This window comes from Oncorhynchus nerka, linkage group LG5, assembly GCF_034236695.1.
Source record: "Oncorhynchus nerka isolate Pitt River linkage group LG5, Oner_Uvic_2.0, whole genome shotgun sequence".
NCBI lineage: Eukaryota > Metazoa > Chordata > Actinopteri > Salmoniformes > Salmonidae > Oncorhynchus > Oncorhynchus nerka.
The window spans coordinates 6,547,940-6,575,577 of record NC_088400.1 but is presented as its reverse complement, the minus strand read 5'-3'; the positions used below and the strand labels follow the sequence as shown (position 1 = coordinate 6,575,577).

General features: G+C 46.5%; 2 protein-coding genes across 14 annotated transcripts in view; one reads left to right on the top strand and one right to left on the bottom strand.

Moving 5' to 3' along the window:
• Position 1: 1 nt before the first annotated feature.
• pld7 (phospholipase D family, member 7) lies at positions 2 to 20,684 on the bottom strand. Of its 2 annotated transcripts, none has more exons than XM_029647599.2 (12): positions 20,499 to 20,684; positions 18,972 to 19,082; positions 17,303 to 18,307; positions 16,256 to 16,443; positions 10,954 to 11,137; positions 2,927 to 3,041; positions 2,471 to 2,598; positions 2,067 to 2,270; positions 1,687 to 1,826; positions 1,291 to 1,456; positions 1,009 to 1,108; positions 2 to 801 (listed from the first exon to the last, which is right to left on the bottom strand). In XM_029647599.2, the coding sequence occupies exons 1-12, from the start codon at positions 20,583 to 20,585 to the stop codon at positions 608 to 610; spliced, it is 2,622 nt and encodes an 873-aa protein (XP_029503459.2). In that variant the 5' UTR covers positions 20,586 to 20,684; the 3' UTR covers positions 2 to 607. The 2 variants fall into 2 exon arrangements, with proteins under 2 accessions (XP_029503459.2, XP_064874358.1); XM_065018286.1 differs by lacking the exon at positions 20,499 to 20,684 and adding an exon at positions 20,326 to 20,410.
• Positions 20,685 to 20,918: 234 nt separating this feature from the next.
• Positions 20,919 to 27,638, top strand: part of LOC115127296 (dynactin subunit 4-like) — a 54,107-nt gene continuing 47,387 nt past the window's right edge. For 10 of the 12 annotated variants that reach the window (XM_065018297.1, XM_065018292.1, XM_065018291.1 and 7 more), the window contains exons 1-4: positions 20,919 to 21,211; positions 21,952 to 22,022; positions 23,794 to 23,972; positions 24,448 to 24,491. In XM_065018297.1, coding sequence (XP_064874369.1) covers positions 21,077 to 21,211; positions 21,952 to 22,022; positions 23,794 to 23,972; positions 24,448 to 24,491 — 429 coding nt within the window. In that variant the 5' untranslated portion in view covers positions 20,919 to 21,076. Of the gene's footprint in view, positions 21,212 to 21,264; positions 21,677 to 21,951; positions 22,023 to 22,213; positions 22,619 to 23,793; positions 23,973 to 24,447; positions 24,492 to 27,638 lie in introns of those variants that run through there. The other 2 variants (XM_065018298.1, XM_065018299.1) reach the window with 2 other exon arrangements.

The window sequence follows — 27,638 nt, the reverse complement described above, 5'->3', positions numbered from 1 at the left end:
CTTAAAAATAATAACAAATATTTAATTTCAAGAATAAGAATGAAGTTGAAACATCTTTGGTTGAAAAACTGTATAAACATATGACATAACACAAAAATACACCTGGCATGACAAAGGTCATCAGTCTTTTCCTTTATAGACAACACATGCCTTGAGTCACTGACAACCTCAGTCAGTCAAAGCAAAAGAAATTGATCAAAAACAGAACTTCAAGATTGATTCAATATTGACACTTCCATTCAGAAAGGGGGAAAACAAAGATACAGCAAATCACTCAAGTAGAAAATATGTTTTCACCAAAAATTTGCAAATATATACAGTCAAATGCTGCATGTAACAACAGAATTGTCAAATGGGAGTGGTTTTAAAAAAAACAACTAAGCAATGCAAGGTAAGCGCATGCTCTTATTATGATAGGCAGCATTCTGAGAGCCGGTGAAAGTATATGCCAAAACAATTATCTAAAACTAATATGGGTCGGTGTCCCAAAATGGCACCCACCCTACTCTCTACATTATAGTGCACTATTTTCTCTGGTCAAAAGTAGTGCACTAGATAGGGAATAGTGTGCCATTTGGGATGAATCCCTGAGTCATCGCCGTTAGCATCATCTACCACAGTGTTTGACATCGTCATTGGAAAGGATCCGGGCATATTGAGATGTCCAGTCCCTGAGGAACACTTCCTGTAGCTGGCCCTGTAAACTCCTCTGGCCCTGTACCACCACAGAACCGGTCTGGTTCACCACCAGCCCGATACCTGCAGTGTGGGTGAAATAGTTCTCTGACCAGTTGGACGTTCCTGTGATCACACAATACAAGATGCAAGTTAGTGTAATGATATGACAGGTCCGAAACATTTCTGTGTACAACAGAATGCTATGTGCAATGTAATGTTTATATTGTCAAAAAAATACAATAAACAGTAGACATTGGTTTTGCAGCAGAATCAAATCCATAAAAGCGACGGCCATTTTGTCCAACGATTAGTGATTGTGATGTACAGTACCAATATAGACGACTCGGTCGGTCACCATGTACTTGGCATGGTTCACTCTTGAGAAAGGGATCTTTTTCTGCTCTGCTGTCGAAGGCACCTCAAACACTTTCTGTAGGACACATCATGGAAATAGGACATGAGTGACAACAACCGAATGCAAAAAACTAGAAAGAAAAAAAAGAAGGTACATTTCCTGAAGAAAATTGTGTGCTTGCTTTAGCTGTCTACAAGTATTTTTATGGTATTTAAAACATTTTAAAAAAAGGAGAGAAATTAAAAGAGCAAACGTACCACATTGATGTTGCATCCCAGGGGAGGTCTGTTGAGGACGGTCAGGGACTGTAGAAAGAGGAACATGGAGCCTGGAGAGTGTGACCAACAGCTCACTAGTAGGTTGACCTCTACCCCTCTAGTACACGCTGCTGCCCGTATGGCCGAGTCAATCGCAGGCCAGAACCTAATACAGAAATGGACCTGATTGGTTAGACGTTTAAAACATATGCACAACATACATCCAATAAAACGTCTTCATGAATGAAATCTGATACAAAGTTAGAGAATGATTTAAGGAGTGAATCTTACACTTCCACTTAAGTTGAATTTTCACTCCGACACTGAAGTCAATGGGAGAAGTGAAAAAATTCTACTCAAGTGGAAGTTAGGATTCAGCCGAGTACGGACAGTCACCTGAGTGGCTCAGTGAACTGGGACAGTGGAAGATAGTCCATGACTGAGATGTGGACATATTTCTGGGCGTCTGCGATGACAGAGAGGATGGTGGATAGATCGTCGGAGCGTCCATAAGCTGATATCTGGGGTGGAGCGCTCTGAAACAAAAGGACAGTTAGTTAAAACAAACATTCAGTAGCATTATGCAAAATATGAGTGGAAAGGGTTATTTAGTCAAAGACGGCATCTCAAAGAACACAATTTTTTTTACCCATAGTGCTCTGTTCAAAAGTAGAGCACTATGTAGGGAATAGGGCTCTGTTCAAAAGTAGAGAACTATGTAGGGATATACGTTTCCATTTGGAACACAGAAAAAAAAACGACAAGATCCAACTCACAGAGAGATATACTCGTGCAGGGACTCCATTGAGTTTGAGATTTAAGGGGTGCTTGGAGCTAGAGAGGGCAGAGTATCGGGCAGGCCAGAAGGGGGGTAGGGAGCCATTTTTTTGAGCACCAATGTTCCAGTACACCCCGAATATCCTTGACGCATCCTGTGCCAGGCAGCTGCAGTCCTCCATTGAAACTCCCACCTCCTTCACCTGAGGTGATCAATCAATCGTGAAATCAATCAATCAACGATCAATGCATTGATATATAATGAGTATAATAATATATATATTTTTTAATGGCTCAACATGCTGTTTAATCAGTTTCCCTGTTCAGACGACGTTTTCTATATAAAAAATAAAATAAATGAACTAGTGAGGACGGTATTATATATCAGTACTTTAGGAAATACCTGTGTGAGGGACCGCCAGTCCATGTTGGCACTGCCCAGGTAGAGGTGTTTCTGATCCACGACCCACAGCTTGGTGTGGACGATACCTCCCGTCACTGACTGGAGATCCACCTCCCGTACCTCTGCACCTGGACACAAAAACGAAGCAGGAGGTTAGACACAGTCAACTAAGGTAGGACAGACAACCACATATCAGTCAACTAAAGGTAGGATAGACAACCACATATCAGTCAACTAAAGGTAGGATAGGCAACCACATATCAGTCAACTAAAGGTAGGATAGGCAACCACATATCAGTCAACTAAGGTAGGACAGGCAACCACATATCAGTCAACTAAGGTGGGACAGACAACCACATACAGTCCATTTGCTAGTCATTTACAGAATAATGCATAACCTGAAGAACCAAAAGCAGGGCCAGCTGTGGTGACAGATGTGCAAGTAGCTGCATGTACCCGTTCTGGCTAAATCAGCCGTGTCTCGATTCTCATTCTGAGGACCATTAACAGCAATCTGAAGTTTCACTCCTTTTGCTTCCAGTTCCATCAGCTGCTTGAAAACCTGCTTACCCTGTAAAAAACCCCACATACAGGTCAAAGTGACAACACATTAAATAAAACACACACACACACACATCAAAATAGAACTGATCAATGTACAAAAGAATTCAACAGTACAGCTATCCTAAACATCTACCGGTACAGCTATCCTAACCGGTACAGCTATCCTAAACATCCACCGGTACAGCTATCCTAACCGGTACAGCTATCCTAACCATCCACCGGTACAGCTATCCTAACCGGTACAGCTATCCTAAACATCCACCGGTACAGCTATCCTAAACATCCACCGGTAAAGCTATCCTAACCGGTACAGCTATCCTAAACATCCACCGGTACAGCTATCCTAAACATCCACCGGTACAGCTATCCTAACCGGTACAGCTATCCTAACCGGTACAGCTATCCTAAACATCCACCGGTACAGCTATCCTAAACATCCACCGGTACAGCTATCCTAAACATCTACCGGTACAGCTATCCTAACCGGTACAGCTATCCTAACCATCCACCGGTACAGCTATCCTAACCGGTACAGCTATCCTAACCGGTACAGCTATCCTAACCATCTACCGGTACAGCTATCCTAACCGGTACAGCTATCCTAACCATCCACCGGTACAGCTATCCTAACCGGTACAGCTATCCTAAACATCCACCGGTACAGCTATCCTAAACATCCACCGGTACAGCTATCCTAACCGGTACAGCTATCCTAAACATCCACCGGTACAGCTATCCTAACCGGTACAGCTATCCTAACCGGTACAGCTATCCTAACCATCCACCGGTACAGCTATCCTAAACATCTACCGGTACAGCTATCCTAACCGGTACAGCTATCCTAACCGGTACAGCTATCCTAACCGGTACAGCTATCCTAAACATCTACCGGTACAGCTATCCTAACCGGTACAGCTATCCTAACCGGTACAGCTATCCTAACCATCCACCGGTACAGCTATCCTAAACATCCACCGGTACAGCTATCCTAAACATCCACCGGTACAGCTATCCTAACCGGTACAGCTATCCTAAACATCCACCGGTACAGCTATCCTAACCGGTACAGCTATCCTAACCGGTACAGCTATCCTAAACATCCACCGGTACAGCTATCCTAAACATCTACCGGTACAGCTATCCTAACCGGTACAGCTATCCTAACCGGTACAGCTATCCTAAACATCCACCGGTACAGCTATCTTAAACATCCACCGGTACAGCTATCCTAACCGGTACAGCTATCCTAAACATCCACCGATACAGCTATCTTAAACATCCACCGGTACAGCTATCCTAACCGGTACAGCTATCCTAACCGGTACAGCTATCCTAACCATCCACCGGTACAGCTATCCTAAACATCTACCCTAACCGGTACAGCTATCCTAACCGGTACAGTTATCCTAACCGGTACAGCTATCCTAACCGGTACAGCTATCCTAACCATCCACCGGTACAGCTATCCTAAACATCCACCGGTACAGCTATCCTAAACATCCACCGGTACAGCTATCCTAACCGGTACAGCTATCCTAACCATCCACCGGTACAGCTATCCTAAACATCCACCGGTACAGCTATCCTAACCGGTACAGCTATCCTAACCATCTACCGGTACAGCTATCCTAACCATCTACCGGTACAGCTATCCTAAACATCCACCGGTACAGCTATCCTAACCGGTACAGCTATCCTAAACATCCACCGGTACAGCTATCCTAACCGGTACAGCTATCCTAAACATCCACCGGTACAGCTATCCTAACCGGTACAGCTATCCTAACCATCTACCGGTACAGCTATCCTAACCGGTACAGCTATCCTAACCGGTACAGCTATCCTAAACATCCACCGGTACAGCTATCCTAACCATCCACCGGTACAGCTATCCTAACCGGTACAGCTATCCTAACCGGTACAGCTATCCTAACCGGTACAGCTATCCTAAACATCCACCGGTACAGCTATGCTAAACATCTACCGGTACAGCTATCCTAACCGGTACAGCTATCCTAACCGGTACAGCTATCCTAACCGGTACAGCTATCCTAAACATCCACCGGTACAGCTATCTTAAACATCCACCGGCTACAGCTATCCTAACCGGTACAGCTATCCTAACATCCACCGGTACAGCTATCCTAAACATCCACCGGTACAGCTATCCTAAACATCTACCGGTACAGCTATCCTAATCCACCGGTACAGCTATCCTAACATCTACGGTATCAGCTATCCTAACCGGTACAGCTATCCTAAACATCTACCGGTACAGCTATCCTAACCGGTACAGCTATCCTAACCGGTACAGCTATCCTAACCGGTACAGCAGCTATCCTAACCATCCACGGGTATCCTAAACATCAGCTATCCTAAACATCCACCGGTACAGCTATCCTAAACATCCACCGGTACAGCTATCCTAACCGGTACAGCTATCCTAACCATCTACCGGGTACAGCTATCCTAACCATCTACCGGTACAGCTATCCTAAACATCCACCGGTACAGCTATCCTAACCGGTACAGCTATCCTAAACATCCACCGGTACAGCTATCCTAACCGGTACAGCTATCCTCTAAACATCCACCAGTACAGCTATCCTAAACATCCACCGGTACAGCTATCCTAACCATCTAAACATCCACCGGTACAGCTATCCTAACCGGTACAGCTATCCTAAACATCCACCAGTACAGCTATCCTAACCGGTACAGCTATCCTAAACATCCACCTAACCGGTACAGCTATCCTAACCGGTACAGCTATCCTAACCGGTACAGCTATCCTAAACATCCACCGGTACAGCTATCCTAAACATCCACCGGTACAGCTATCCTAAACATCCACCGGTACAGCTATCCTAACCGGTACAGCTATCCTAAACATCTACCGGTACAGCTATCCTAACCGGTACAGCTATCCTAAACATCCACGGTACAGCTATCCTAACCGGTACAGCTATCCTAACCTACCGGTACAGCTATCCTATCCTAACCGGTAAACAAACATCTACCGGTACAGCTATCCTAACCGGTACAGCTATCCTAAACATCTACCGGTACAGCTATCCTAAACATCTACCGGTACAGCTATCCTAACCGGTACAGCTATCCTAACCGGTACAGCTATCCTAAACATCCACCGGTACAGCTATCCTAAACATCCACCGGTACAGCTATCCTAACCATCCACCGGTACAGCTATCCTAACCGGTACAGCTATCCTAAACATCCACCGGTACAGCTATCCTAACCGGTACAGCTATCCTAAACATCCACCGGTACAGCTATCCTAAACATCTACCGGTACAGCTATCCTAAACATCCACCGGTACAGCTATCCTAACCGGTACAGCTATCCTAAACATCTACCGGTACAGCTATCCTAAACATCTACCGGTACAGCTATCCTAAACATCCACCGGTACAGCTATCCTAACCGGTACAGCTATCCTAACCGGTACAGCTATCCTAAACATCCACCGGTACAGCTATCCTAAACATCCACCGGTACAGCTATCCTAAACATCCACCGGTACAGCTATCCTAACCGGTACAGCTATCCTAAACATCTACCGGTACAGCTATCCTAAACATCTACCGGTACAGCTATCCTAAACATCCACCGGTACAGCTATCCTAACCGGTACAGCTATCCTAAACATCCACCGGTACAGCTATCCTAAACATCCACCGGTACAGCTATCCTAAACATCTACCGGTACAGCTATCCTAACCGGTACAGCTATCCTAACCGGTACAGCTATCCTAAACATCCACCGGTACAGCTATCTTAAACATCCACCGGTACAGCTATCCTAACCGGTACAGCTATCCTAACCATCCACCGGTACAGCTATCCTAAACATCTACCGGTACAGCTATCCTAACCGGTACAGCTATCCTAACCGGTACAGCTATCCTAACCGGTACAGCTATCCTAAACATCTACCGGTACAGCTATCCTAACCGGTACAGCTATCCTAACCGGTACAGCTATCCTAACCATCCACCGGTACAGCTATCCTAACCATCCACCGGTACAGCTATCCTAAACATCCACCGGTACAGCTATCCTAACCGGTACAGCTATCCTAAACATCCACCGGTACAGCTATCCTAACCGGTACAGCTATCCTAACCGGTACAGCTATCCTAAACATCCACCGGTACAGCTATCCTAAACATCTACCGGTACAGCTATCCTAACCGGTACAGCTATCCTAACCGGTACAGCTATCCTAAACATCCACCGGTACAGCTATCTTAAACATCCACCGGTACAGCTATCCTAACCGGTACAGCTATCCTAAACATCCACCGATACAGCTATCTTAAACATCCACCGGTACAGCTATCCTAACCGGTACAGCTATCCTAACCGGTACAGCTATCCTAACCATCCACCGGTACAGCTATCCTAAACATCTACCCTAACCGGTACAGCTATCCTAACCGGTACAGCTATCCTAACCGGTACAGCTATCCTAACCGGTACAGCTATCCTAACCATCCACCGGTACAGCTATCCTAAACATCCACCGGTACAGCTATCCTAAACATCCACCGGTACAGCTATCCTAACCGGTACAGCTATCCTAACCATCCACCGGTACAGCTATCCTAAACATCCACCGGTACAGCTATCCTAACCGGTACAGCTATCCTAACCATCTACCGGTACAGCTATCCTAACCATCTACCGGTACAGCTATCCTAAACATCCACCGGTACAGCTATCCTAACCGGTACAGCTATCCTAAACATCCACCGGTACAGCTATCCTAACCGGTACAGCTATCCTAAACATCCACCGGTACAGCTATCCTAACCGGTACAGCTATCCTAACCATCTACCGGTACAGCTATCCTAACCGGTACAGCTATCCTAACCGGTACAGCTATCCTAAACATCCACCGGTACAGCTATCCTAACCATCCACCGGTACAGCTATCCTAACCGGTACAGCTATCCTAACCGGTACAGCTATCCTAACCGGTACAGCTATCCTAAACATCCACCGGTACAGCTATGCTAAACATCTACCGGTACAGCTATCCTAACCGGTACAGCTATCCTAACCGGTACAGCTATCCTAACCGGTACAGCTATCCTAAACATCCACCGGTACAGCTATCTTAAACATCCACCGGTACAGCTATCCTAACCGGTACAGCTATCCTAACCGGTACAGCTATCCTAAACATCCACCGGTACAGCTATCTTAAACATCCACCGGTACAGCTATCCTAACCGGTACAGCTATCCTAACCGGTACAGCTATCCTAACCATCCACCGGTACAGCTATCCTAAACATCTACCGGTACAGCTATCCTAACCGGTACAGCTATCCTAACCGGTACAGCTATCCTAACCGGTACAGCTATCCTAAACATCTACCGGTAACCGGTACAGCTATCCTAACCGGTACAGCTATCCTAACCGGTACAGCTATCCTAACCATCCACGGGTACAGCTATCCTAAACATCCACCGGTACAGCTATCCTAAACATCCACCGGTACAGCTATCCTAACCGGTACAGCTATCCTAAACATCCACCGGTACAGCTATCCTAACCGGTACAGCTATCCTAACCATCTACCGGTACAGCTATCCTAACCATCTACCGGTACAGCTATCCTAAACATCCACCGGTACAGCTATCCTAACCGGTACAGCTATCCTAAACATCCACCGGTACAGCTATCCTAACCGGTACAGCTATCCTAAACATCCACCAGTACAGCTATCCTAACCGGTACAGCTATCCTAACCATCTACCGGTACAGCTATCCTAACCGGTACAGCTATCCTAACCGGTACAGCTATCCTAACCGGTACAGCTATCCTAAACATCCACCGGTACAGCTATCCTAACCGGTACAGCTATCCTAACCGGTACAGCTATCCTAACCGGTACAGCTATCCTAAACATCCACCGGTACAGCTATCCTAAACATCCACCGGTACAGCTATCCTAAACATCCACCGGTACAGCTATCCTAACCGGTACAGCTATCCTAAACATCTACCGGTACAGCTATCCTAACCGGTACAGCTATCCTAACCGGTACAGCTATCCTAACCGGTACAGCTATCCTAACCGGTACAGCTATCCTAAACATCTACCGGTACAGCTATCCTAACCGGTACAGCTATCCTAAACATCTACCGGTACAGCTATCCTAAACATCTACCGGTACAGCTATCCTAACCGGTACAGCTATCCTAACCGGTACAGCTATCCTAAACATCCACCGGTACAGCTATCCTAAACATCCACCGGTACAGCTATCCTAACCATCCACCGGTACAGCTATCCTAACCGGTACAGCTATCCTAAACATCCACCGGTACAGCTATCCTAAACATCCACCGGTACAGCTATCCTAACCGGTACAGCTATCCTAAACATCCACCGGTACAGCTATCCTAAACATCTACCGGTACAGCTATCCTAAACATCCACCGGTACAGCTATCCTAACCGGTACAGCTATCCTAAACATCTACCGGTACAGCTATCCTAAACATCTACCGGTACAGCTATCCTAAACATCCACCGGTACAGCTATCCTAAACATCCACATCCACGGTACAGCTATCCTAAACATCCACCGGTACAGCTATCCTAAACATCCACCGGTACAGCTATCCTAACCGGTACAGCTATCCTAAACATCTACCGGTACAGCTATCCTAAACATCTACCGGTACAGCTATCCTAAACATCCACCGGTACAGCTATCCTAACCGGTACAGCTATCCTAACCGGTACAGCTATCCTAAACATCCACCGGTACAGCTATCCTAAACATCCACCGGTACAGCTATCCTAAACATCTACCGGTACAGCTATCCTAAACATCCACCGGTACAGCTATCCTAACCGGTACAGCTATCCTAAACATCCACCGGTACAGCTATCCTAAACATCTACCGGTACAGCTATCCTAACCATCCACCGGTACAGCTATCCTAACGGTACAGCTATCCTAACCGGTACAGCTATCCTAAACATCTACCGGTACAGCTATCCTAACCATCCACCGGTACAGCTATCCTAACCGGTACAGCTATCCTAACCGGTACAGCTATCCTAAACATCCACCGGTACAGCTATCCTAACCGGTACAGCTATCCTAAACATCCACCGGTACACTTGGAATGGGGAAGTCATTTGAGATTTGTGTTGATGATTGTGTGATTCATTTGTATATTATCACCAAAACACAAATTAATAGATTAAAATGTTTTCCTTAAATCTTTTTATATATATATATATTTTTTTAAATTAAATGGTAAACCCCCAAAACATGTTAAAAATACAAAAAATATCAACCTTTTTCTCCTCCTACCTGTACAGCACTAGGCTCTGTGAGTCTCAGGGCAGTATTCTCCTACCTGTACAGCACTAGGCTCTGTGAGTCTCAGGGCAGTATTCTCCTACCTGTACAGCACTAGGCTCTGTGAGTCTCAGGGCAGTATTCTCCTACCTGGGCAGCACTAGGCTCTGTGAGTCTCAGGGCAGTATTCTCCTACCTGTGCAGCACTAGGCTCTGTGAGTCTCAGGGCAGTATTCTCCTACCTGTACAGCACTAGGCTCTGTGAGTCTCAGGGCAGTATTCTCCTACCCGGGCAGCACTAGGCTCTGTGAGTCTCAGGGCAGTATTCTCCTACCTGTACAGCACTAGGTTCTGTGAGTCTCAGGTCAGTATTCTCCTACCTGTGCAGCACTAGGCTCTGTGAGTCTCAGGGCAGTATTCTCCTACCTGTACAGCACTAGGCTCTGTGAGTCTCAGGGCAGTATTCTCCTACCTGTGCAGCACTAGGCTCTGTGAGTCTCAGGGCAGTATTCTCCTACCTGGGCAGCACTAGGCTCTGTGAGTCTCAGGGCAGTATTCTCCTACCTGTTCAGCACTAGGCTCTGTGAATCCCAGGTCAGTGTCTCGGAGGGTAAAGTAGAAGGCAGCTATGTCCACAGAGCTGTTGGCCCTGGTCAGTAGGTTCGTCCATGTATCAGAAATGCTTGGCAGGGATGAGGAATCCAGTGAGTAGAAGAGGCCTTCAGGGATGCTTTCCACCAGGCTCACACTGATTAGAGAAGAGCAATTCAATTATATTCTATTAGGGCTACAGCAGCGCTCCAGACACATGTCAATTCTATTAGGGCTACACACTACTATAGCCATGTTATTATCTACTTCCTGTCTATAGCCATGTTATTATCTACTTCCTGTCTATAGCCATGTTATTATCTACTTCCTGTATATAGCCATGTTATTTTTCCTCTTTATTCAGTGTCACTATTTCTATTTTTTAAATCTTTAATTCTGCCTGGTTGGAAAACAACCGGCCAGTAAACATTTCACTGCAGTGTTCACCTTGTTGTCAGTTAAGCATATGACAAATAAAATGTGATTGGTTGATAGAACAAACAGGCAGAGACATTAAATAGCACATTGAACAACAAAGTTGATTGTTTACCTTGTCAGCTCGAGGGATTCGATCTTGCAACCTTTCGGTTACTAGTTCAACGCTCTAGGCTAGTGGTTAGAGGTTGCAAGATCGAATCCCCCGAGCTGACAAGGTAAAAATCTGTTGTTCTGCCCCCTGAACAAGGCAGTTTTTTTATTTTTTTTATTTCACCTTTATTTAACCAGGTAGGCTAGTTGAGAACAAGTTCTCATTTGCAACTGCGACCTGGCCAAGATAAAGCATAGCAGTGTGAACAGACAACACAGAGTTACACATGGAGTAAGCAATTAACAAGTCAATAACACAGTAGAAAAAAAAAAAAAAATTAAGTTAACCCACTGTTCCCCGGTAGGCCGTCACTGTAAATAAGAATTTGTTCTTCACTGACTTGCCTAGTTAAAAATAAAGGTTAAATTAAAATGAAAAAACTGGACTGGAGACATTGGATGTGCCCCATTTCCATGAAATACCAAAAGTGTTTGAGATGCCTTCAACAGCAGAGCAGAAAAAGATCCCTTTATCAAGAGTGATCCATTATTTTTCTTTTTAAAGTTTCATTTAACTAGGCAAGTCAGTTAAGAACAAATTCTTATTTACAAATGACGGCCTACATCGTCCAAACCCGGACGATACTGGGCCAATTGTGCACGCCCTATGAGACTCCCAATGACAGACGGATGTGATACAGCCTGGATTCAAACCAGCGACTGTAGCGACGCCTCTTGAACTCAGATGCAGTGCTTTAGACCGCTGAGCCACTCGGGAGTCCCATGCCAAGTACATGGGCTCAGACACTGTCTTCTATATTGGTACTGGACATTACAAGTCACTGGACTTGGTTCACACGAGTCCAGTGACACCTTCAACTTCACTGTGCAAGACTGTTAAGACATTATGACATGAGAAAGCTGTGACCTGCTAGCCTGGTCCCAGATCAGTTTATACTGTATAGTCAAAATGACCATTGGAGTTAGCTGTACAGCACAAAGGGAAAATGAAGCAGGCTATTGACTATTCTTGTGTTGGGTGAACGCAGTAATCTCCAACTGCAGACGTTGGGCTGGTGGTGAAGCAGACAGGTTCTGCGGTGGGAGAGGGCCAGAGGAGATAACAGACCCAGCTACAGGTATCTTCTTAAAGAGAAACTGAACACACCGATTGGCTCGTGTGTTTTTCTGTTGCTCATTAGAAGAAAAAAAAAACGTGATTTCGGTCATGGAGGAGTGGTTTCCTGACCGATTCTGCTTTTGGTTAATGATTGTCCTCCATGAGACACTGTAGGAAATAAATTTCACTTCCTATAAAATCCCCAGAATGAATCTAAGATCATTTTAAAAAATCGCTTCCAGATATCTGGAGTTAACATTTTTTTTGTTGTAGAATATATTTTTGTTGTTGAGCAATTTTACATCCAACTAAAAGGTGTTTGGTGCTTTTACATCCAACTAAAAGGTGTTTGGTGCTGTATTTCTCAAGTAAAAAAACAAAAACACACGTGCCGTGGTGTTTTATGTCGACAGTCAGAGCTGCTGGACATGTCTGTCGTACCGTCTACTGGATAGAAAGCAATCACCACAGTTGTCCACCCTGTTAACTTCATGTTTTATGTATCCCTATATTTATGTTATTGCCGCGGGGGCTATCGCTCTGTTACTACCGGGGCTATCGCTCTGTTACTACCGGGGCTATCGCTCTGTTACTACCGGGGGGCTATCGCTCTGTTACTACCGGGGGCTATCGCTCTGTTACTACCGGGGGCTATCGCTCTGTTACTACCGGGGGCTATCGCTCTGTTACTACCGGGGGCTATCGCTCTGTTACTACCGGGGGCTATCGCTCTGTTACTACCGGGGGCTATCGCTCTGTTACTACCGGGGGCTATCGCTCTGTTACTGCCGGGGCTATCGCTCTGTTACTACCGGGGGCTATCGCTCTGTTACTGCCGGGGGCTATCGCTCTGTTACTACCGGGGGCTATCGCTCTGTTACTGCCGGGGCTATCGCTCTGTTACTACCGGGGGGCTATCGCTCTGTTACTACCGGGGGGCTATCGCTCTGTTACTACCGGGGGCTATCGCTCTGTTACTGCCGGGGGCTATCGCTCTGTTACTACCGGGGCTATCGCTCTGTTACTACAGGGGGCTATCGCTCTGTTACTACAGGGGGCTATCGCTCTGTTACTACCGGGGGGCTATCGCTCTGTTACTACCGGGGGCTATCGCTCTGTTACTACCGGGGGGCTATCGCTCTGTTACTACCGGGGGCTATCGCTCTGTTACTACCGGGGGCTATCGCTCTGTTACTACCGGGGGGCTATCGCTCTGTTGCTATCGCTCTGTTACTACCGGGGGCTATCGCTCTGTTACTACCGGGGCTATCGCTCTGTTACTACCGGGGGGCTATCGCTTTGTTACTACCGGGGCTATCGCTCTGTTACTACCGGGGCTATCGCTCTGTTACTACCGGGGGCTATCGCTCTGTTACTACCGGGGCTATCGCTCTGTTACTACCGGGGCTATCGCTCTGTTACTACCGGGGGGGCTATCGCTCTGTTACTACCGGGGCTATCGCTCTGTTACTACCGGGGGCTATCGCTCTGTTACTACCGGGGCTATCGCTCTGTTACTACCGGGGGCTATCGCTCTGTTACTACCGGGGGCTATCGCTCTGTTACTACCGGGGGCTATCGCTCTGTTACTACCGGGGGCTATCGCTCTGTTACTACCGGGGCTATCGCTCTGTTACTACCGGGGGCTATCGCTATGTTACTACCGGGGGCTATCGCTCTGGTACTACCGGGAGGGCTATCGCTCTGTTACTACCGGGGGAGGGCTATCGCTCTGTTACTACCGGGGGGCTATCGCTGTTACTACCGGGGGGCTATCGCTCTGTTACTACCGGGGGCTATCGCTCTGTTACTACCGGGGGGGGCTATCGCTCTGTTACTACCGGGGGCTATCGCTCTGTTACTACCGGGGCTATCACTCTGTTATTACCGGGGGCTATCGCTCTGTTACTGCCGGGGGGCTATCGCTCTGTTATTACCGGGGCTATCGCTCTGTTACTGCCGGGGGCTATCGCTCTGTTACTACCGAGGGCTATCGCTCTGTTACTGCCGGGGGGCTATCGCTCTGTTACTACCGGGGTATTCGCTCTGTTACTACCGGGGGCTATCGCTCTGTTATTACCGGGGCTATCGCTCTGTTACTACCGGGGCTAACCCTCTGTTACTGCCGGGGGCTATCGCTCTGTTACTGCCGGGGCTATCGCTCTGTTACTGCCGGGGGGCTATCGCTCTGTTATTACCGGGGGCTATCGCTCTGTTACTGCCGGGGCTATCGCTCTGTTATTACCGGGGGCTATCGCTCTGTTACTGCCGGGGGCTATCGCTCTGTTATTGCCGGGGGCTATCGCTCTGTTACTACCGGGGCTATCGCTCTGTTACTACCGGGGGCTATCGCTCTGTTATTACCGGGGGCTATCGCTCTGTTACTGCTGGGGGCTATCGCTCTGTTACTACCGGGGGCTATCGCTCTGTTACTGCCGGGGCTATCGCTCTGTTACTACCGGGGGCTATCGCTCTGTTACTGCTGGGGGCTATCGCTCTGTTACTACCGGGGGGCTATCGCTCTGTTACTGCCGGGGCTATCGCTCTGCTACTACCGGGGGCTATCGCTCTGTTACTGCTGGGGCTATCGCTCTGTTACTACCGGGGGGCTATCGCTCTGTTACTGCCGGGGGCTATCGCTCTGTTACTACCGGGGCTATCGCTCTGTTACTGCCGGGGGGCTATCGCTCTGTTACGGCCGGGGGCTATCGCTCTGTTACGGCCGGGGCTATCGCTCTGTTACGGCCGGGGGCTATCGCTCTGTTACGGCCGGGGGGCTATCACTCTGTTATTGCCGGGGGCTATCACTCTGTTATTGCCGGGGGGCTATCACTCCGTTATTGCCGGGGGATATCACTCCGTTATTGCCGGGGGGGCTATCACTCCGTTATTGCCGGGGGGCTATCACTCCGTTATTGCCGGGGGGCTATCACTCTGTTATTAGTACGCCTGCGCAGCAGACTCGTTGTTGATGAACTTGGCCTGAGTGCTAATGGAGTTTAGTAAACGTTGGTAAACTGGAACCTTGTCGTTGTGTCATTACGAGTTTAACACACCCCACGTTAGTGGGCAAGTGGACATCGTCAAATCAAAACCAAACCTTCATTTACCCGTTGTGACGCACAGATGTTACGAGCTCTGTTTTAGACGAGACATACTGACCAAAATGATCCTTTTACACGTTGTAGTCAATTGTAACAACTAGAATAGCTGCTTCTGGCTCATATCAATGCCATTACAGGTCTTTCTCAAAGGGATTTGTTGCTTTTTAAAAGCAGTCGCTCTTTAAGAGATTAGACATCTCAATGACGATGTCAATGTGGTAGATGATGCCAACGGTAACCAACCCATGGCTGTGTCGCAAAACGCCACCCTATTCCCTAGAATGTGCTCTGCTTCTTACCAGAACCACCCATAGGGTACATCCCAAATGACCCCAAATGGTTCTGGTCCAAAGCAGTGCACTAAATATTCCCCCCCCCAAAAAATCTAGACCCGTCCCAACATCCACCAAAAGCTGTGAAACAATTAATTACTTATAAATTACATATAAAAACATGTGAATAGATTTAGTGAAGGGTCAAATAAAATATGTTACAATTTATCTTGTCACACTTCTTTTCTTACCGACAATCTGAGTTACAAGGCTCGTGTGGCACCCACAGTCCCTCCAGCCAGTGCAGCTCCAACTGTCCCATCAACTGGGACACCGACAGAGGCATCCCATAGTGCCACACATGTTGACCGAATCCTCCAATCACAAGCAGAGTGGAGGGGAAAAGGCAGAATAGTGCAAAGCTCCAGCACCATGACGTCTACAAATTTAAGAGTGAGATTTAAAACATGAGAAAGAGAACAGATCATGTGAACTATTACAAGAAGGGATTGTCTGTAAGTCGTTAAGGTTAGGCTGCTAAGACGTTTGTACGTCGTTAAGATCAGGCTGCTAAGACGTTTGTACGTCATTAAGATCAGGCTGCTAAGACGTTTCTGTCATTAAGGTCAGGCTGCTAAGACGTTTGTGTCATTAAGGTCAGGCTGCTAAGACGTTTGTACGTCATTAAGATCAGGCTGCTAAGACGTTTGTACGTCATTAAGGTCAGGCTGCTAAGACGTTTCTGTCATTAAGATCAGGCTGCTAAGACATTTCTGTCATTAAGATCAGGCTGCTAAGACGTTTGTACGTCATTAAGGTCAGGCTGCTAAGACGTTTCTGTCTTTAAGGTCAGGCTGCTAAGACGTTTCTGTCTTTAAGGTCAGGCTGCTAAGACGTTTCTGTCATTAAGATCAGGCTGCTAAGACGTTTGTGTCATTAAGGTCAGGCTGCTAAGACGTTTCTGTCTTTAAGGTCAGGCTGCTAAGACGTTTCTGTCATTAAGATCAGGCTGCTAAGACGTTTGTACGTCATTAAGGTCAGGCTGCTAAGACGTTTCTGTCATTAAGGTCAGGCTGCTAAGACGTTTCTGTCATTAAGATAGTCATTATCTTATGTTGGGACAATCTCCATGGGGTCATTTGTGTCTGCGACTCTGTGCATAGCCTACAATCAAAACAAAGCAAGACAAAGGAAATGTACAATTGCAGATAAAATCAATACAATACAGCTGATGTGTACGGTGTGGCATACCAAGATGGGTAATATCAAGAGAAAGAAGTGGTATCTAGACACCTCACCTTGTTTGACTGACTGGGTTTAGCTGTTCTCCGAGGCACTGCTCTGTTAGAGGGGACTGCAGTATCAGTGACGGTTGTATCCTCTAGGGTTTTTGACCATTTCCCAGAAGCCTTCTCCTTGTTGGCAGGCTTGTCTTGATTCTCACGAACAACCTCTGATTCACTGAAGCTCTCAGTCTCAACACTGAGCTTCTCAAGCTCCTTCTCCTCCAGCAATGGGGAGGAGTCCAACCCATCTCCATCCTCTTCTAACAGAAACTCAATCTCCATGGCTTCAGCCTGACAGGGAGTTTCCTCGTAGGCTGTTTCTACATCATCATCATCATCATCATCAGGCTGATTCAGATCGGTCTCATCTTCCTCACCTTCATCTGTCTCTAGGGATTCCTTTTCGGCATGACCAGAAGGGACGTCGCCGCCATCCATTCTAACGTCAGCCTCAAACTCTTCCTCCGTCGCCTTCTGTGCAGCTCCAGTGGTATGAAGTGGTTCTCCCGGGTCATCGTAGTCCCCTGCTTCAGCCCTGAGGGCCGGTCTGGGGGTTGCTGTCATGGGATGGAGCTGCTCCTGATCCCCCTCGGGTGGAGTAACATCCAGAGAGCTGGAGCTTTGCTCTGAGGAGCTAACAGCATGAGACAGGGTCTGAGGATTGAGTTTATGTAGACGGACTGTAGGAAGAGGGAGACCCGTTTCTCTAATATTGGGCAGTTTTGATCTTGACATCTCTCCACTGCTGCTTGTTGAAGCTGCAACGGTTAAAGCTGCCTGGTTAGAAGACTCTTTGCTGGTAATAGATGAGGCAGGTGGATCTGAGCGTTGACTGCTGCTGGTGGTGGTGGTGGTGGTTGGGCGTTTTTTGGCTAATGTTTTGTGAAAAGCAGGAATTCGAGACGCATGTTGTTGTTTCCCAGTTTTTCGCGCGTCTTCTTTTTCTTCATCCTCTTTCTTCTCAGAGTCTTCCTCTTGGTCTAACCGGTTCAACATTACAGTCCAATTCTTAGCTCCCTGTTTTACAAAAAAAAAAAAAGAATTCCCCCCCCGGGGTCAGGAATGGAGAGAATGTCAGATTTTTTTAAAAATATTTGTTTTTAAATTTAAACTGGAAGAAAACACGAATCTTAGGTTACTTGTTGTTGCAGGGTGTGTGTGAATAATTTGAAGAGATCGTAGATGATAAAAAGTGAGAGGGGCGAGCGTAACGTACAAGTCTTTTCGTTTCACAGTGTCCCATCTACAGTTTCATCAAATGCAAAGTAACAGAAAGGAAATGATCAATACATAGGAAAAAGACATTCATGATGTCATTTCCCGTGAGGAGTAAATCATAACGGGACAAGGCCAACGTTTTTAAAAAGTGTCTCCACTTCCAGTTTCTTTAATGCAAACAGTAAGAAACGTTAAATCAAGACATGGTCAATCACAGAGCTGTAGAATGTTTTCATTTCCTGTGAGGAGTCGGCTAAATTATACGTGCTTCTACACCTGCATGGGTTGCTGTTTGGGAGTTTTAGGCTGGGTTTCTGTACAGCACTTTGAGATATCAGCTCATGTACGAAGGGCTATATAAATACACATTTGATTTGATTTGATTTGATTCAGGGCAATGCCAAGTTGTGTATATGGCAAAAGAAAAAGAAAACAAACCCATAGGTGTACTGTTAAAACCTACCATCACGTCCGGCTGGGAGTCCTCAGACCGCGTCGTGGTGACGTCATCGTCTGACAGGGCGGGAGAATGATCCTCATCCATCATAGCTTGGTCCTGAAACTCTTCTGTATCCTAGAACGAGTCACACAATCAAGTTCGGTGGTCGATTTTGCACATGACCCTGCTGCAACTCCTAGTTCCAACGGATACAACCAATGGTGTTCTGAGCATGTTGTATAAATGATGCATGTGAATTGGTGTTCTGAGCATGTTGTATAAATGATGCATGTGAATTGGTGTTCTGAGCATGTTGTATAAATGATGCATGTGAATTGGTGTTCTGAGCATGTTGTATAAATGATGCATGTGAATTGGTGTTCTGAGCATGTTGTATAAATGATGCATGTGAAATGGTGTTCTGAGCATTTTGTATAAATGATGCATGTGAATTCGAGACCACTCCATTTAGTGTGACGTGTTACGTTTTCGTATGGGATGTGTTAAGATGTCCTATGGGCCAACTGTCAGACTACAGACTGGATCCAGACAGGGGTCAACATGGACCGTGGGGTCCAGAAAAATAAATATATGTATTATTTATTTTTTTACTAAGACGTAGCTTTTAAAAAAAGCAAAAACAATCTCTGCATTCATGCAAAATGTGTAGAATTGTGGGAAATGTGTTTTTAAAACTCCATATGGACTTCTCTTCTACTTAAGTACCCCTGTTCTATGCTATTGTAGTATATTGTGGATGTCCATCATCCATTTTTGTATACTATGAATTGCAATTTGTATATGTTACGAGTTGCCAAAACATACAATATATGTTCCCGAATTTGCAAAACGTATGATATGCTACGAATTTGCTGAACGTATTTGTTGTGGCTAACGTTAGCTAAGAGGCTAACGCTAACTAAAATTAGATGGCTTAAATTAGCTCTAGGAGTTACGGGTAGAGAAAGGGCTTTTAGCTAACATGCTAAGTAGTTACAAAATAACAAAAAACAACAACAAAAAAGTAATGTCAGTTGTAAAGTTGCTAATAAACTTCAATTGTCTGTGTTGGGATTCGATCCAGCAACCTTTTGGATAGCTACACTTCCGCGTTATATACACACCCACCCATCGTCCTTTCGCTTTAACCTCAAATAACCTTCCATCTTTAAACCCTTTAACAAACATAATCATTTGAGTAGCTTTAGTTTACGATATTACGTCTAGTCTATGAGACCAGTCTGACAAAACAGAAACTCGGAAAAGGGAACCTATGAGCGAGTTTTCAAACCTGGCGTCTAAGTATAGTGATCCACCTAAACTTTGAATGTATATTCAAGGATTTTTTAAAATTTTTTAGCTTGGTAGTTAAACTTACCACGAGTTTATCGGCAGCCAGCTACAATCAACCCCGCTGAACGTGTTGTACTCTTGTCACTCTACAGTGCCAACCTGGTTAGCTACGTGGCTATGAACAAGTCGGATGAGGAAGAGAGAGGAAGGCGGAAAAGCTAACTCACTCAATTCAACAAAAAAAAAATATTCACCCACCTCTAAAAACGTGCTGTTATTTTTCCTGAGACGGGTCGACCTTCTGACTTGCATCACAACTCGACCAGATTTCCTGCGAAGCTCCATCTTCAACTTTTGCTAACTTACAGCCTCAGAAAGAGCCAAGTCACAACAGTTAGCCTAGCATGCTAACGTTAATGTTTTCGCGCAAAAAAAAAAATACTATTAGAAAGTCAAAAAACAAACTTTTTTGTTTGTAAATTAGCAAAAAATAACTAGTTTGTAAACTATCCTACTACGCATTGCACCCACCGGTAACTTATTTTTGTTTAACATTTAGGTGTGTTAGCAAAACATAAGACACCACAAACACACACAAAACAATAAATTGAAATAACCGCGATTTCCTGTCTTTGATGATGGGTTGGTGGTAACCATCACAACAACACAAAGCATGACATGTCCAGGCATTGGGGGGCAAAGCTGCCCCCTGCTGGTTTAAAATTAAACTGCACCTCACCGAAATGTCCACTATCACAACGCACCACCAGGGGGCGTCGTCGAGTCAACGACAAAAAAACACTGGGTGACGACGACGCCAGACGATTCAGTCAAAGATGGCGTCTCTTCTGCAACCCGACAGGGTTCTCTACCTTGTTCACGGAGAGAAAAAAATCCGCTCGTCGTTGTCTACACTTTATTTTTGCCGGTATTGCAGTGAATTGCGTTCCTTAGAATGTGTGTCTCACGAGGTATGTTAACATTACCGTGGCTAACTTAGCTATTGTTATCATAGAGATGTCTAGCTAACGTTAGCGGTTTTGGAGAATTTGGTCAATTTAGTCCAGCCCCCCCCCATACAACACAAAATATGTATTTGTCATACCGCACGTCAATCAACATTTATTCAACAACCCTGTGGTCTGATTGGCCGTTTTCGTCTTTACTTCCGCCCTACATTCATAATAGTGTACGTTTATCAAGCTACCTAAGATTAAGGCTTAGCAACATAATCAATACAGTGTTTTATTTTTGGTCGGTGTTCACTTATGAGCTTCTTTTTCTCCAATTAACAGTGACACGAATTCCCACTGGAAATACAACTAAAACCTAACAACTGTTTGATAAACCTCCTAGTTAGCTATTCTGCTGTTAGCTGGCTAATGTTCCCTATTCATCACCACACCCAGACAAGAGTGACCACATATCTTATTTAGGTATCTAGCTAACCATTTTGTTTTGTTATAGCTATCTAGTTATCATCTATTTTGATACGTGCCACGTCAGACAGCTTTTATTCTTAATTTACACAGCCACACAATGGACAGTGACCCCTTGCCCACAGAAACTCACACTTTTATTACTGAAGCTTGGACCAGTATCTGAAACATAATTACTATCTGCAGTTATAACTAGTAGCTAGCTTCGAGAGATAGCCATGCACATTCATGTATTTCCACATGGTTGAATGCTGCCTCTGTTTGGTTTCTAGGTGGACTCCCATTACTGTCCGAGCTGCCTGGAGAATATGCCTTCAGCGGAGGCAAAGCTGAAGAAGAACAGGTGGGAAATATTTGCAACTGAGCATTGGCCTGCTATATACGGTCTATGGCATAGACCTATTCTTTACTGTGTAGCCATGGACAATATTCACTGCATGACTTCTCACTGCATCCAGACTACATTTCCCAGCTCTCTGTTTTGTTCTAGGAAGAGGATATGCAACCAAGCTGAACGAAAACTTCAGGTTAGGCATAGAGGTTAAGGTTTAGCTCAGGGTTATCTATTATTAATGTTTATATTCTATATTAGGGCTGGGGAATTGCCAGGGACCTCACAATACGATATTATCACGATGCAATACGATATTATCACGATGCAATACGATATTATCACGATGCTTAGGTGCCGATATGATATGTAATGGCGTTTCTTATAACTCTCACAATTCCCGCGATTCGATACTGAGATTTTATTGCGATTCGATCTTCCTAACATATTGCTCACCGTATGTCTGCTGCAGAGGGACATAGAGAGCCAGGAGAAAAATAGTTTTCATCAGTTGTGGAAATGAAAATGTTAACAACAAATTGTCTCCCTATTTAAAAAGAAGATGGAGAGCAAGCTATGAAGAAAAAAATGCCGCAGTTTTGGTGCAGGTACAAAAATTATACTGCGATATTGTCAAAACTATATGATATATCGTCAAGATTTGTCCTCCATTACTATTCTATGTAACTCGATGGGGTTGAAGGTTACATTAAAGTTAGGTGTATCCTAGTTTACGTGAGGTCAGGGTGACCTGGGGCAGGGTGATTAGAGAGTAGGGGCGGCAGGTAGCCTAGTGGTTAGAGTGTAGAGGAGGCAGGTAGCCTAGTGGTTAGAGTGTAGAGGAGGCAGGTAGCCTAGTGGTTAGAGTGTAGGGGCGGCAGGTAGCCTAGTGGTTAGAGTGTAGGGGCGGCAGGTAGCCTAGTGGTTAGAGTGTAGGGGCGGCAGGTAGCCTAGTGGTTAGAGAGTAGGGGCGGCAGGTAGCCTAGTGGTTAGAGTGTAGGGGTGGCAGGTAGCCTAGTGGTTAGAGTGTAGGGGCGGCAGGTAGCCTAGTGGTTAGAGTGTAGAGGAGGCAGGTAGCCTAGTGGTTAGAGTGTAGGGGTGGCAGGTAGCCTAGTGGTTAGAGTGTAGGGGCGGCAGGTAGCCTAGTGGTTAGAGTGTAGGGGTGGCAGGTAGCCTAGTGGTTAGAGTGTAGGGGCGGCAGGTAGCCTAGTGGTTAGAGTGTAGGGGCGGCAGGTAGCCTAGTGGTTAGAGTGTAGGGGCGGCAGGTAGCCTAGTGGTTAGAGTGTAGGGGCGGCAGGTAGCCTAGTGGTTAGAGTGTAGGGGCGGCAGGTAGCCTAGTGGTTAGAGTGTAGAGGTGGCAGGGTAGCCTAGTGGTTAGAATGCAGAGGTGGCAGGTAGCCTAGTGGTTAGAGTGTAGAGGCGGCAGGGTAGCCTAGTGGTTAGAGTGTAGGGGCGGCAGGTAGCCTAGTGGTTAGAGTGTAGGGGCGGCAGGTAGCCTAGTAGTTAGAGTGTTGAGCCAGTAACCAAAGGGTTGCTGGATCGAATCCCCGAGCTGACAAGGTGAAAATCTGTCGTTCTGCCCCCTGAACAAGGCAGTTAACCCACTGTTCCCCGGTAGGCCGTCATTGTAAATAAGAATTTGTTCTTTAACTGACTTGCCTCGTTAAATAAAGGAAAGCCATAAAAGCTAGCATCGGGTTAGAGTAGTGCGATTGTTTACCCCGGTTGAAGAACAAAGGTAGTGTTTATAACTAGCTGTACCTTCTTCCTCGTCGTGTCCCAGGTGTGCCAACTGCTTCGACTGCCCGTGCTGCATGCACACCCTGTCCACCCGGGCAACCAACATCCCAGCCCCTCTTCCTGACGACCCCAGCAAGACGACCATGAAGAAGGCCTACTACCTGGCCTGTGGCTTCTGTCGCTGGACATCCAGAGATGTGGGCATGGCTGACAAGTCTGTGGGTGAGTGACAGGTCTACTTTACTGTTGATGATGAGAGTCACCTCATGGTATTTTGTTGGGTAATCTTGGACTATTGACTATTTACTTTTGTTTTATATTGGGCCAGTGTTCGGCACGGCCAACGATTCCGTAGCTGGGTGAGTGCGAGAAGTAGCTACAACCAAATCAAATAGCAAACCTTGCTAGTGATCGTAATTACTAAGCTATTGAATGAAGAGCCCCCTGCACTGGTAATGAGGCGGAGATATGTGGGACTGACTCGTTAACAGGCTGTGTTAGAATGGTTCAAATGCTAAACTAATTCATATCTGTATGTATGGAACTTTGTTTTGAGTTGTTACTCTGAATAGAGATGTGTCCCTTATCATGTACTTGACTAGTAGCCTATGTGTCTGTGGTGTGATTGACTTGTTAGGTGTGTTATGGAGGACTATTTCACTTCTTTATATATTTTTCTTGTGCGTCTTCACTTCAGCCAGTGGAGGATGGCAGGAGCCGGACAACCGTCATACTCAACGGGTATGTTGCCTTCCTTTTGGTCGGATCTATTTTCTCTCTCTCTCTCTCTCAAGTGTTGCTCACCTGGGGAAAGCTTCAGTTGAGCCCCTTAGGTTGTAGAATGCTGTGACACGCTTCAGTTGAGCCCCTTAGGTTGTAGAATGCTGTGACACAGGGAAGTTGAGCCCCTTAGGTTGTAGAATGCTGTGACACGCTTCAGTTGAGCCCCTTAGGTTGTAGAATGCTGTGACACAGGGAAGTTGAGCCCCTTAGGTTGTAGAATGCTGTGACACGCTTCAGTTGAGCCCCTTAGGTTGTAGAATGCTGTGACACGCTTCAGTTGAGCCCCTTAGGTTGTAGAATGCTGTGACACGCTTCAGTTGAGCCCCTTAGGTTGTAGAATGCTGTGACACAGGGAAGTTGAGCCCCTTAGGTTGTAGAATGCTGTGACACAGGGAAGTTGAGCCCCTTAGGTTGTAGAATGCTGTGACACAGGGAAGTTGAGCCCCTTAGGTTGTAGAATGCTGTGACACGCTTCAGTTGAGCCCCTTAGGTTGTAGAATGCTGTGACACAGGGAAGTTGAGCCCCTTAGGTTGTAGAATGCTGTGACACACTTCAGTTGAGCCCCTTAGGTTGTAGAATGCTGTGACACAGGGAAGTTGAGCCCCTTAGGTTGTAGAATGCTGTGACACGCTTCAGTTGAGCCCCTTAGGTTGTAGAATGCTGTGACACGCTTCAGTTGAGCCCCTTAGGTTGTAGAATGCTGTGACACAGGGAAGTTGAGCCCTTAGGTTGTAGAATGCTGTGACACGCTTCAGTTGAGCCCCTTAGGTTGTAGAATGCTGTGACACAGGGAAGTTGAGCCCCTTAGGTTGTAGAATGCTGTGACACGCTTCAGTTGAGCCCCTTAGGTTGTAGAATGCTGTGACACAGGGAAGTTGAGCCCCTTAGGTTGTAGAATGCTGTGACACGCTTCAGTTGAGCCCCTTAGGTTGTAGAATGCTGTGACACAGGGAAGTTGAGCCCCTTAGGTTGTAGAATGCTGTGACACGCTTCAGTTGAGCCCCTTAGGTTGTAGAATGCTGTGACACGCTTCAGTTGAGCCCCTTAGGTTGTAGAATGCTGTGACACAGGGAAGTTGAGCCCCTTAGGTTGTAGAATGCTGTGACACGCTTCAGTTGAGCCCCTTAGGTTGTAGAATGCTGTGACACAGGGAAGTTGAGCCCCTTAGGTTGTAGAATGCTGTGACACGCTTCAGTTGAGCCCCTTAGGTTGTAGAATGCTGTGACACAGGGAAGTTGAGCCCCTTAGGTTGTAGAATGCTGTGACACGCTTCAGTTGAGCCCCTTAGGTTGTAGAATGCTGTGACACGCTTCAGTTGAGCCCCTTAGGTTGTAGAATGCTGTGACACGGGAGTTGAGCCCCTTAGGTTGTAGAATGCTGTGACACAGGGAAGTTGAGCCCCTTAGGTTGTAGAATGCTGTGACACAGGGAAGTTGAGCCCCTTAGGTTGTAGAATGCTGTGACACAGGGAAGTTGAGCCCCTTAGGTTGTAGAATGCTGTGACACGCTTCAGTTGAGCCCCTTAGGTTGTAGAATGCTGTGACACAGGGAAGTTGAGCCCCTTAGGTTGTAGAATGCTGTGACACGCTTCAGTTGAGCCCCTTAGGTTGTAGAATGCTGTGACACAGGGAAGTTGAGCCCCTTAGGTTGTAGAATGCTGTGACACGCTTCAGTTGAGCCCCTTAGGTTGTAGAATGCTGTGACACGCTTCAGTTGAGCCCCTTAGGTTGTAGAATGCTGTGACACAGGGAAGTTGAGCCCTTAGGTTGTAGAATGCTGTGACACGCTTCAGTTGAGCCCCTTAGGTTGTAGAATGCTGTGACACAGGGAAGTTGAGCCCCTTAGGTTGTAGAATGCTGTGACACGCTTCAGTTGAGCCCCTTAGGTTGTAGAATGCTGTGACACAGGGAAGTTGAGCCCCTTAGGTTGTAGAATGCTGTGACACGCTTCAGTTGAGCCCCTTAGGTTGTAGAATGCTGTGACACGCAGTTCAGTTGAGCCCCTTAGGTTGTAGAATGCTGTGACACAGGGAAGTTGAGCCCCTTAGGTTGTAGAATGCTGTGACACGCTTCAGTTGAGCCCCTTAGGTTGTAGAATGCTGTGACACAGGGAAGTTGAGCCCCTTAGGTTGTAGAATGCTGTGACACGCTTCAGTTGAGCCCCTTAGGTTGTAGAATGCTGTGACACAGGGAAGTTGAGCCCCTTAGGTTGTAGAATGCTGTGACACGCTTCAGTTGAGCCCCTTAGGTTGTAGAATGCTGTGACACAGGGAAGTTGAGCCCCTTAGGTTGTAGAATGCTGTGACACGCTTCAGTTGAGCCCCTTAGGTTGTAGAATGCTGTGACACAGGGAAGTTGAGCCCCTTAGGTTGTAGAATGCTGTGACACGCTTCAGTTGAGCCCCTTAGGTTGTAGAATGCTGTGACACGCTTCAGTTGAGCCCCTTAGGTTGTAGAATGCTGTGACACAGGGAAGTTGAGCCCCTTAGATTGTAGAATGCTGTGACACGCTTCAGTTGAGCCCCTTAGGTTGTAGAATGCTGTGACACAGGGAAGTTGAGCCCCTTAGGTTGTAGAATGCTGTGACACGCTTCAGTTGAGCCCCTTAGGTTGTAGAATGCTGTGACACGCTTCAGTTGAGCCCCTTAGGTTGTAGAATGCTGTGACACAGGGAAGTTGAGCCCCTTAGGTTGTAGAATGCTGTGACACGCTTCAGTTGAGCCCCTTAGGTTGTAGAATGCTGTGACACAGGGAAGTTGAGCCCCTTAGGTTGTAGAATGCTGTGACACGCTTCAGTTGAGCCCTTAGGTTGTAGAATGCTGTGACACAGGGAAGTTGAGCCCCTTAGGTTGTAGAATGCTGTGACACGCTTCAGTTGAGCCCCTTAGGTTGTAGAATGCTGTGACACGCTTCAGTTGAGCCCCTTAGGTTGTAGAATGCTGTGACACAGGGAAGTTGAGCCCCTTAGGTTGTAGAATGCTGTGACACGCTTCAGTTGAGCCCCTTAGGTTGTAGAATGCTGTGACACAGGGAAGTTGAGCCCCTTAGGTTGTAGAATGCTGTGACACGCTTCAGTTGAGCCCCTTAGGTTGTAGAATGCTGTGAC